This window comes from Lampris incognitus, chromosome 16 (assembly GCF_029633865.1).
Source record: "Lampris incognitus isolate fLamInc1 chromosome 16, fLamInc1.hap2, whole genome shotgun sequence".
Lineage (NCBI taxonomy): Eukaryota > Metazoa > Chordata > Actinopteri > Lampriformes > Lampridae > Lampris > Lampris incognitus.
Genome location: NC_079226.1, coordinates 35,461,658 through 35,474,119, shown reverse-complemented (window position 1 = coordinate 35,474,119; position 12,462 = coordinate 35,461,658). Strand labels below are relative to the sequence as shown.

General features: G+C 46.1%; 1 protein-coding gene across 3 annotated transcripts in view; it reads right to left on the bottom strand.

The window, feature by feature from the left end:
• Positions 1-12,462, bottom strand: part of atrn (attractin) — a 224,120-nt gene that overhangs the window by 183,572 nt on the left and 28,086 nt on the right. For all 3 annotated transcript variants that reach the window (XM_056295270.1, XM_056295271.1, XM_056295272.1), the window contains exons 4-6: positions 9,468-9,596; positions 6,189-6,391; positions 2,215-2,383 (exon numbers count right to left, since the gene is read on the bottom strand). In XM_056295270.1, coding sequence (XP_056151245.1) covers positions 2,215-2,383; positions 6,189-6,391; positions 9,468-9,596 — 501 coding nt within the window. The remainder of the gene's footprint in view (positions 1-2,214; positions 2,384-6,188; positions 6,392-9,467; positions 9,597-12,462) is intronic.

The following is a 12,462-nucleotide window of genomic DNA, read 5'->3' as shown; positions in this document are numbered from 1 at the left end:
AGTAGTTGACATCCCTTTCATAAGACTGGGGCAAGTCTGGAGCGTTATAAACATCAAAATATGTGCTTAGAAAATTAAGAGGGTTTTTTTCACTGGCTGGAGTGCAGTTTAAGTAGTACTAACCTGTCCACTCATTTCATGGTTTTAATTACATGTAATGCCAAATGTCCAACTTCTTGTTGATTTTTTACCGGGAAGGAGGACCTGTCTTCCTGTTTCTGCTAGCAGAGACATCCCAACATCATTTCTAACTCACAGGACAGCAGGTGGTGAGAGTTAAAAAATATGTTCTTCTTCTTCTTTCGGCTTATTCCCCGTTTCTCAGGGGTCGCCGCAGTGGCTTTTACAGTTTCCATCGGTACCCTGTGAGGGCACAGCACCAATGGCAGCCGTTGTTAACCCAGGCCTTGACTGATCTGGTATGGAGCCCCGGCCGATCCGGTATGGTCTTGTCAATCGACATACTGATTTGGCAAACTTTTCCGTCGGACGCCCTTCCTGACACAACCACTAACCCTATGGACGGGGGCACAGGTAAAGCGCTGGATGCCATCTCAGTATGAACTTGTGCCCATGCCTGTCGCAGACTATTGGAGAATTTACCCAAGACTAAACTCTGATACCCATCCAATCATCCTTTTTCCAAGCTGCTTATGCTGTTTAGGGTCACGGGATGCTGGAGCTTACCCCAGCAGTCATAGGGCGGCAGGCAGAGAAACACCCTGGTCAGTTCACCAGTCCATCTCAGGGCCGACACATTCACACCTAGGGACAATTTAGAAAGTCCGATTCACCTGACCTACATGTCTTTGGACTGTGGGAGGAAACCGGAGCACCAGGAGGGAACCCACACAGACACGGAGAGAACATGCAAACTCCACACAGAGGACGCCCCGGGACGACGCCCAAGGTTGGACAACCCCGGGACTTGAACCCAGGACCTTCTTGCTGAGAGGCGACCGTGCTAACCACTGTGCCACCCCAACTCTGATACCAAGCGTTATAATGTATTAATTTCTGCGAAAGAAGTGGTAAACTTCACAAACACTTTTTCAGTGATCACAAAGGGGCAGCAACAACAAGACCCACGTCTTGCACTCTTCCCACTCACCCACACCTCATATTGTCCAATAATACTGGCTATAAAAAAGAGGAATAAAGACCATTGTGCCAGTTATCTTTGATTGCTTGTGATAGTGGCTCCCCGTCAGATGCCATAATGGTTCAACAGTATGCAAGTCAAACACGACACTCGCTGATTTGGAACAACCTTCCCCTTTCTGGTTGAAGATGTGTCAAATGTAAGGTATCAGTAAGGTATCTTTCAAATGAAAACCTACTCTTCTGGCACTCAGCGGTAAAACATTGAGAAACAGGGATGTAAAAAAATTCTGAAACTCTGCAGTCATTTTAAGAGGGATAGGGAACTTGAGTTAAATGCTTTAAAGTGACACTGTCATGATTTTCAACAATGTCTCTATATTTTGGTTCTTTTCTCCATAATTACTCGTACTGTAAATATCGTTTTACAATGGACTATGACCACATTCAAGATTTTTTTTTTATATAAATTTATTTCTGATTTTTCCCTTTTTTCTCCCAATTTAGTGGCCAATCGATCCCTATTTTAATTCAAACACCCACCCTCGCACTGTATACGTTCGCCAACTGCATCTCTCCGGCCGGCAGTCTCGAAGGAGACGCCTCCCCACTTTCGTGACAAGGCGACTCCAAGCCGAACCACTGTTTTTCCGACACACACAGAGACGCATTCACGTGACGAACACAAGCCGACTCCGCCCCCCTCCCGAAGACAGCGTTGCCAATAATCGCTGCTTCGTCGAGTCCGGCCATAGTCGGATCTGACGAGACCGGGGCGCGAACCCCAGTCCCCAGTGGGCAACTGCATCGACACAGAGCCGATGCTTAGACCGCTACACCACCGCAGACCACCACGTTCAAGATTTGACTGCAATTCACATTGGCAGCGTGAAATTATCCCTTTAAGACTTAAATCACAAGTTCAAGATTTACTGATCGCCAAGCACGTTATGACATACAAGGACCGACTTTGTGTGAGAACCAAGCGACTAACATACAACAAATACAAGGGATGACACACCGTTTGTGAGGCCATCCTGGAAAATGCTAGTGAGGTTAGTTAGAAAAGGTAAGTGGACGAGGGAGGAATGGGTGATTAGAGACCATACTTACGCTTTGACCATGTGGTAGTCGGAAGCGTTGAAGACGTAGCCTCCGATGACCCACATGATGTCCTGGTCCACCACAGCTTTGTGGGAGGCCCTGGCCAGCCCAGCCTCAATGTACTCCTCCCTGCTCCAGAAGGAGGAGTTGGCAGGCACGGAGACAGAGCAGTCTGGACCTGGGGCGGCGAGGACAGGGTTGATTACACGTCACACCATTGCAAGAACACAAATGACGCGGGGAAGACTTCTTTTCTTTTCTTTCTTTTTTTTTGTTGCCCCCTCCCCCCCTTTCTCCCCAATTGTACATGGCCAATTACTCTATTTTCTGAGCGGTTACAGTCACTGCTCCACCCCCTCTGCCGGTCCGGGGAGGGCCTCCAATACATGTGGAGTCGCCAGCTGCTTCTTTTCACCCGACAGTGAGGAGTTTCACCAGGGGTACGTAGCGTGTGGGACAATCACGCTATTCTCCCCAGTCCCCCCCCCCCCCCAAACAGACACCCCTGACCGACCAGAGGAGGCGCAAGTGCAGCGACTAGGACACATACACCCAGCTTCCCATCCGCAGACACGACGAATTGTGTCTGTAGGGATGCCCGACCAAGCCGGAGGTAACACAGGGATTCGAACTGGCTATCCTCATGTTGGTAGGCAACGGAACAGACCACTACACTACCGGGACGCCCCAGGAAAGACTTTAACACTAATTAAAAACCAAAGTCTGGGGGGGAAGAGATACCCAGTCATTCAAAAAAAAAAAGCAAAACAACTTGTTTTTGAACAAACCAAAGCAAACACAGCAGGAAAAAACAGTCACATCATAGCACATTATATATATATACTCTTGAAATTCCTCTCTGCATTTAACCCATCCTAGCTGTGCAGCTAGGAGCAGTGGGCAGCTGCCGCGCAGCACCAGGGGACCAACTCCAGTTGGTCTCGCCATACCTCGGACAGGGGCACAGACAGGAGTATTAACCCTAACATGCATGTCTTTTTGATGGTGGGGGGAAACCGGAGCACCCGGAGGAAACCCACCGCAGACACGGGGAGAACATGCAAACTCCACACAGAGGACGACCTGGGATGACCCTTGAAGGTTGGATGACCCCGGGTTTCAAACCCAGGACTCTCCTGCTGTGAGGCGACAGCGCTAACCGCTGGGTCACCGTGCCGCATGACAGTGCTAAGGCCTTGAATCTAAAGAAGCTACAATACTGTGGGAGATGGAAGTATTTAAAGCATCCAACTGATTTAATCATGTCCTTAAATGACAGTGAGGGGTTAAAAAAAAAAAACGGAGATCACCCGCTTTTCATTAGAATTAGACAAAGTGAAAATTGAAAGCCATGGTCCCTTTCTGACTTGATAAACTTAATTAACCTCAATGCAAGAGAGAAGTGCAGATAAAGAAAGGAAAGACTTTATTAGGCTTGAAACAACTGAAATATTGAACGTACAAATAGCTGGACACGGCCAAAAGTAAACCCAAGCTGAAAAGGTGATTTTAGTTCTGCATACAGGCTGTTCCCCTGTAGTACGGTAGTTTCTTGAAGATTATAGCCTACAGGACTTGTTAAAACCTACTGAAACTTTGCTGATTAACTCTGCAGACAGATGGTTTTGGTTTAAACCATCCTTGGTCCGCATTTTGGACAGGGAAAATGAAACGGGGACCACCGGGAATCGTTCCTGAACAATGGGAAAAGATTCTGGGAAGTGTCTGAGTCGTTGTAAAAATACTGAGTCAGAATTAAGAAGGTTGATGACATTCTGACTGGAGTTCGGTCTTGAGAACTAAGCCGTTGTGGCCAGTTGCTGTGATCTCGTTCGTACATGTCTCGCTAGATGAGTCATATGAATAAATGCTGCAACAGTTAACACAGCTAATTTGAGTTAAGCTATTTACCAACCATTTAGCTGCATCTTTTCATCTTGTGGCAAAATACGACCGGCCAAAAAGGCACAGGATGTTATTCACCAGGAGTGTTCCTCATTCCATTGTGAACATAATGGCGAAATCATGTGACAGAAAAAGGAAATAATGAGGTTCTCTGGGGCCATAAAGGTCATTTTCCCAATTCTCTGGCAGCTTTTGCCCTGTGGTTGTCCATTCCTGTCAGCTTACATCCCATGATACAACTCTGCTATCACTAAAACAAATTAAAAAAAAAGAAGAAGTATATATCACTTTTGCACCTCTGCAGCATTTCTACACAGAAAACCAATGTCACCTAGGGGCTCCTTAAAGATTTAAGATGTGATTTATCGAAGGAAACACATCTGTGAAAGCCGTATTAAATGCAAGGCCAGCCTTCACTAACTGGGCATCCATCTCTTGCCTTCAAAATGACTGCTGTGGAGAATGAGTTCATTTGAAGGCTGGCAGCGATGGGGCACACTAAGTGTGCTAGTCTCCAGTTAAAACACCGTGACAGGGTAATAAAGGCAACGATAATGTTGGTCCGTTTCTCCATTCCCTCCACCTCAGCAATTAGATCGCAAGCACACTGTTAAATTAAGCCATTGTCTCTGCTTGTGCAAAGCAGCACTGCAGAGCCACTTAAGAACTAACAGAGCGTTTAGAAGGGACAGATGCTTCATTCCTAAAGAGCAGGTGCATCCTCAGGAACAGCTCGTTAACCAATAGGAAAGCTCGATGTTAACGGTGATAGTCCCTGATCTTGAAGAACCTGCTTGCTAGAAGCATCTTGGCTGTTGATCATCTTAGTGAGCCCACCGGGCTGAAGTAGAACAAAGATGAATTTTGTGGCAGCTAGATAGAACTGTAACAGTAATACGGCTTGTGATACACAGATTGCTGATTCAACACTCCAGGCCGATAGATGGATAATCTTTTTTTTTTTTTGGGGGGGGGGGTCCCCATTTTTCTCCCCAATTGTACCCGGTCAATTATCCTACTCTTCCAAGCCATCCCGGTCACTGCTCCAACCCCTCTGCTGATCCGGGGAGGGCTGCAGACTACCACGTGCCTCCTCTAATACATGTGGAGTCGCCAGCCACTTCTTTTCACCTGACAGTGAGGAGTTTCGCCAGGGGGACATAGCGTGTGGGAGGGTCATGCTATTCCCCCCAGTTCCCCCTCACCCCCTAACAGGTGCCCTGACTGACCAGAAGAGGTGCTAGTGCAGCGACCAGGACACATACCCACATCCAGCTTCCCACCGCAGACACGGCCAAATGTGTCTGTAGCGATGCCCAACCAAGCCGGAGGTAACACAGGGATTCAAACCAGAGAGATAGATGGATAATCCTAATTGGGAAAGTGAACAATCAGTAGATTGCTTAACTCAACTCCAACTGTTCCAGTGGAGCTGCACAGCAAACAGTTGTAGAAGACTGTTTTGGACTGGAAATCTCCCACATGCCCTGAAAAAGTTGAAATTTAAAATAGAAAAGGTCTCAGAGGGGATACTCTATTCCCAGTACTGGTGTTATATATTAGGGTTTAAATATGGTATCAGTGGGCATCCTGGTGGCTCAACCAGTGAGGTCTGAGTGCGTCAATCTGGGCTGGACTTAGCTCTGCAACTTTCTTCCACCCCACCCTTCCTGTCAATTTCTTATCACTATTGGAAGCCCCATGACCAAAACCATGCATGATGGGAAAAATGTTCGAGTAAAGAATTAATGTTTTCTTCTAGGGAATGCATGTTGGTAGGTTTACAAACTCAGTATGCATAGGCGGATTATGAGAAACTGGGCCCCTGGGCATGGACATGCAAAATAATCTCAGCATCACCCCCCACACACTTAAAAATAAATTAAATTCACTCAACTTTACCTCAACAGTATTGTTCTCCATAATACCAACCAGTATATCTTGACCCAAAGGCTCTGGCAAGCACAGGTGTGTGAGGCCAACCTAATATTGCCAGTTATTTCAAGCAAACAGTTTGTCAGACAAGTAGATCACACCACTGGCAGCAATGGCGTCTGAGCAGCAGCACCCCAACTGACCTTGCCATGCAGCCTTGCAGACACAGGTCTTGGTGCTGGCCTGGCAGTGGCCTCTCTCTGGGAAGCTGCAGTTGGCTTGGCAGAAGGGGATGTCACAGGCTTCCCCTTTCCAGTTGGCCTCACACTCACAGTAAACAGAGCCTGTCGAGTTCTCCAACCGACATTCACCCCGACCCGAGCAGTCGTTGGGACATGCGCTCACCCTAGAAGAAGAAGGAGAAAGATAAAGAAAACAAAAAGACAGAAGGAAATGAGGATTTATGCTCTGCTTCATATGTCAGTATAACACCCTCTGCTTTATATGTCAGTATAACACCTTCCCATGACTGAGTTGTACCCTCTGGCTCAATTCATATCTACATTGTCTAGAGAGCTACAAGCCCCTTTTGTTCCCTTTGCCACTCATCATGACTGACGTCAACACAGACGGAGAACTTTTAATGTGAGTCCTAGTCTGTTTTACGATGGGACAGTCTGCCTGTTGTTGTTAATACCCAGAGTATAAATACCCTGAGTTTAAACAAGCCGATTTCAAAAAGAATTGCACAGAACTCTCAAAAAACTCAATCATATCATTCAGCCAAGTAAAGGAAGATGTTATTTTTACTGTTTGAATAAAACTAGAACCAAACTCCTGAGGACAAGCATGTTTTGGAGTATGACAGTCGACACAAAGAGAACTCGTTGCTTTCTTTCATGTTCCTTGGGCTGCCTGACGGTTTGATGTTGGGGCTCTCCCAGACACCAAAGACCGGGGGGCCCCGGGGCATTTCGCTTTTATCATAGTCTCTGTTTTTCAGCCCAACTTCAATCCCATCGTCATGGTGACAGCACCAATGGGGGGTGTGGGGTAGGAGTCCATTGTGCCTTTAGCACATGATCGGAGTGTGTGTGTGTGGGGGGGGGGGATGTCAAGGTTAGTTAAATAGATTCTGCTCTTTTCTTTATCTTTTATGGTCTTTTTAAGTATAAAAACTGAAAATAACCAACTCAAAGAAAACGGGACACTTAGAGCCTGGTGGTTTGTACCAAAAATGCCATAGGGTTTTTCATTATTTACCATGCCATAACTGTACTTTATCTAATACAGGTTTGGTATAGCATCAGTATGATGCCTTATGTGCATTGACCGTGCTATTGATAGGGTGCGACTGGGTACAGTATTAGTACAATTCTTGGTAATATGCCCTGGGCCTGCTATGGAGTTTTGGTATTATCAGTATGATGCTATGGTTGCACTGGGCCTACTATGGCTATGGTATAGTACCAGTACTGTACTGTACTATACTGTACCCACAAGGAGCACATTATGGGCGTGGTTGAGTAATATTTCAGTGCTGCGCTTGAAGTGGGCCCACAGTGGTTTAATAACACTATCACTATTGTGTTGTGTCTATACTGGACCTGCTTGTGGGTATGCTGAGCTGATTAAATAGACCATCAACATTAATCAATACTACATACCCACCCCACCCTCATCCTCACTAATTGTACGGCCCACTTGCCATGTGATAGCCAACGGTGACGTCACTCAGTTCATTTCTATTAAATGTCTTTTTGGCATCAAGGGCTCGGCTCTTAGTTTATTACGCACTTACCTCACCAACAGAATTTTTTCTGGGTAACTCTTCATCAATGGCTCAGCTGAGTTGTGGTGTTCCTCAAGGCTGAGTTCTTGGCCCCCTTCTCTTTTCTACATATATGCTGCTCTTTGGCCAGTTCATTCAAAATCACAATATTGTTTACCATTTTTATGCTGATGACACTCAGTTATACATGCCACTAAAACCCACAGATCCTAGCGCCCTAGAAAATCTCACAACTTGCCTCTCTGACATTAAATCCTGGATGTCCCAAAATGTTCTTAAATTTAATGACGGTAGGGCTGAGGTAATTCTGTTCGGTCCCCCAAATTCCATCAACCCTTTTGTTACTAATCTTGGTGGTCTGTCAGGTAGTCTTAAGCAGGCTAGGAATTTCGGGGTAATATTAGATGCTAGCCTCAGTTTTGATAATCAAATCAAACATGTTGTTCACTCATGCTTTCTCTAGCCTAAGGTAATCTCCAAAATCAGATCATTTTTATCAATGGCTGATCTGCAAAAAGTTGTATATGCTTTTATCTATTCTCGGCTTCACTATTGCAACAGACTTTACTCAGGTATAAACAAGGGCTCCCTCTACCATCTGCAGTTGGTACAAAACACTGCTACTTGGCTCAAGAGGCATGACCATATCACTCCTATGCTTTCCTCCCTAAACTGGCCTCCTGTTAGATTTCAAATTGATTTTAAAATTTTATTGCTCACTTTTAAGGCCTTAAACAGTCTTGCTCCTATGTGTGATTTATTGACCTGGTATACACCCTCTCGACCATTAAGATTCGCAGATGGAGCCCTGCTGGTTATTCCCAGGTCTCTGTTTCTCACAAAGAGTCATCAGGCTTTTGCTGTTAGAGCCCACACACTATGGAACTCTCTTCCTATTGAACTAAGACAAACCAGTCTCTAAGCCTCTTAGAGTAATGGTTCTCACAGATCACCTATCGTGGGCCCATTTTTTTTAACCCGGCAAATGAGTCCGATTTGTAATGGCAACTGTAAGCTATTAGTTTCACATTTTCATGAGGTCCTGTTGGCTTTTCCATTCTAATACTGAGCAGATATATACCTTATTTGTAATTAATATAATGATGACATCCCAATTAGGAGTCTTTGACAGCAGCGTGGTACCATAGCTTCAGATTCCTTACCTGCATCTTCTGAGTGTACCTGAACTGAACTGAACCAAACCAAACTAAATTGTGCAGAAAACACAATTTTAATAACATGCAATGCCAGTGAGACATGGGATGACAAACAGACTGCAGCAAATGAGCTCTACCAGCTCCATTCTATCCCTTTCCTAAAATGCTGTTAACTTGCTGTGCCAACGCAACATCTGAATCATGCAGTGTGATAGGTTCACATGCGTCATCTTGTCCTCAGGACTAGTGATAAGTGGGCCCATATCAGAAAAAGAGCTCAACAGCCTGCACAAACAGAAATAGTTGGTCTGTGTTTGGTCCAGCTGAGATTGTACTGAAGTTCTCATTTAAGTTTAGGGATCATAATGCAACAATAACAGATACTATCATCCAAAGTGTTTCAAAAGAACTGTATTTATTTTTAGCACATTTGCCTCTTAATGGCCACGACACAGTGACAATGACATCAAACACACATGCGCAAAAAAATAAATGAATAAAGAAAAAAGAAAGAAAGAAAGAATTTGGCTCACCTATAAGAGATGTTGAAGCCTGTCAGGTTGTAAGCGGCATCACTGAAGAAGTGCAGCAAGGCATAGCCGGAGTGGGACGTCACCTCAGGAACTGTTTCATTTCCATAACGCTCAGGAACTATAAGACCACTGGTGTGAGGAAAGAGTCATACATAGTCAGGATGGAACTGCGTATGTTTATAAACACACACACACACACACACACACACACACACACACACACACACACACACACAAGCACTGCCAAAAGTACTATGTGGACACCCAAACATCCCTTCACCGGGTGTGATGTTTGGGTGTCCACATAGTACTAACAATGCACGGAGGACTCCGCCCAAAGTCCAGCACCTTGAGACTGTACAAGCAGCGAAAAGAGGGGGGCCAAGGATTGGCGAGTGTCCGAGCCACTACCTCATCTCATCTCATCGTCAGTTGCTTCTCCGGGGTCGAGTCATGGTGGCAACAAGCTAAGTAGGGCACTCCAGACATCCTTCTCCCCAGCAATGACCTCCAGCCCCTCCTGGGGGATCCCAAGACATTCCCAAGCCAGATTGAACATGTAGTCCCTCCAGCGAGTACTGGATCTACCCCAGGGTCTCCTCCCAGTTGGATGTACCCAGAAAATCTCCAAAGGGAGGCGCCCAGGAGGCATCCTAATCAGATGCTCAAACCACCTCAACTGGCTCCTTTCGACACGAAGGAGCAGCGGCTCTACTCCAAGCTCCCTCCGGATATCCGAGCTCAGCCGCTTGTATCCACGATCTCACCCTTTTGGTCACTACCCAAAGCTCATGACCAAAGGTGGGGGTCAGAACGAAGGTTGACTGGTAAATTGAGAGCTTTGCCTTCCAGCTCAGCTCCCTCTTCACCACAACGGTCCAGTACAACGTTGCATTATTGCTGATGCTCCACCAATCTCCCGCTCCAACCTACCTTCACTCGTGAACAAGACCCTGAGATACTTGAACTCCTTCACTTGAGGCAACAACTCAAGTTGTTGAGTTGTTGTTGTCAGAGCCACTAATCAGGATGAAACAAGGAGCATCCAAGAGTACATCAGGACAACTGGTCAGTGAGCACCTCAGGGTGTAAAATGTAGCAGGCTGGTACAGCATGCGTTAAGACGCAAAATCAAGTGGCCTGGATAGTGTACTGGGATATATGTGCCCAATACGGACTGGAAGTCCCCAAGCCCCAATGGGAAACACCACCAAAGTAGAGCTGTGCGATATGATGCTATATATCATATAACAATAGAAAAAAATGTCTATCATTTCATATTATGCTCCATCATTTATTTTGTGATGTTGAAAATCACTCTTAGCAGCAATATTTTTCGTTTCGATAACGCTTTGCATTCTTTTGCACGGCATGGATGCAGGCAGGAAATTTGCATGAAGGCAACACAAACAAACATGGAGGAGAATGAACGTGACACAGAAACTCTTTTACTGCCTACGCAAGAATCATGTCAGACAATATGAAGAGTCACAAAAGTCACAGTCAAGAGCTTAAAACAAACCCCAGACTTAAAACGTTGCAAGAGTCTTCTGCATGCTTCATTGAAAATTTACAAAAACGTTCTAAATTAAAGGAGAAAATAATCAAATATGAGTGAGTACCTTTTATTTGTTAAAAAAAAAAAGAAGAAAGAAATAGGTCTTTCAATGTGGTCATTTTAGATAAACTATTTATTCACTGAATTTACAGAAAATGCACTATATCGTGATATGTATACATCCATCCATTCATTATCTAACCCGCTTATCCTGCTCAGGGTCACGGGGATGCTAGAGCCTATCTCAGCAGTCATTCAGCACTGTGATGGACAGGCGGCCTGTCCAGGGTGTCTCCCCGCCTGCCGCCCAATGACTGCTGGTGATATGTATCGTTATTTGGATATTAAATGACCTATATCGGGACATGATATTTTAGTCATATCGCACAGCCCTACACCAAAGGTGGTTGATAACAGCAGAGATAAGGTCCTGTGGGACGTCAAGTTCCAGATGGACAAACAGGTGCTGGCCAAACAACCAGATATAGTGGTGGTTGACACGTTTTTGGTGGGTGTCGGACTCCGCCAAGGTTGTCCCTTGTCTCCGATTCTGTTTGTGATGGACAGGATCTCAAGGCGCAGCCAAGATGAGAAATGTATCCGCTTTGGGAACCTCAGAATTGCATCTCTGCTCTTCACAGATGATGTGGTTTTGTTGGCTTCATCAGAACGCGACCTCCGGCACGCAATGGGGCGGTTTGCAGCCGAGTGTGAAATGGCTGGGATGAGAGTCAGCACCTCCAAGTCTGGGGCCATGGTTCTCTACCGGAAAATGGTGGATTGCTTCCTCCGGGTTGGGAATGAGTTGTTGCCTCAAGTGAAGGAGTTCAAGTATCTTGAGGTCTTGTTCACGAGTGAGGGTAGGATGGAGCAGGAGATTGACAGGCGGATTGGTCCAGCATCAGCAGTAATGCAGACGTTGTACTAGACCGTTGTGGTGAAGAAGGAGCTCAGCAGGGAGGCAACGCTCCCAATTTACCAGTCAATCTTCGTTTCAACCCTCACCTATGGTCTTGAGCTTTGGGTAGTGACCGAAAGGGTTAGATCGGGGAAACAAGCACCTGAAATGAGTTTCCTCTGTAGGGTGTCTGGGCTAAGCCTTAGAGATAGGGTGAGGAGCTCGGACATCCGGAGGGAGCTTTGAGTAGAGCTGCTGCTCCTTCGCATCGAAAGGAGCCAGTTTAGATGGTTTGGGCATCTGATTAGGATGCCTCCTGGGCACCTTCCTTTGGAGGTTTACCAGGCACGGCCAACGGGGAGGAGACCTCAGGGTAGACCCAGAATGCGCTGGAGGGACTACATGTCCAATCTGGCCTGGAAACACCTTGGGATCTCCCAGGAGGAGCTGGAGGGCGTTGCTGGGGAGAGGGACGTCTGGAGCGCCCTACTTAGCTTGCTGCCACCGTGACCCGACCCCAGAAAAGCGGCTGAAGATGA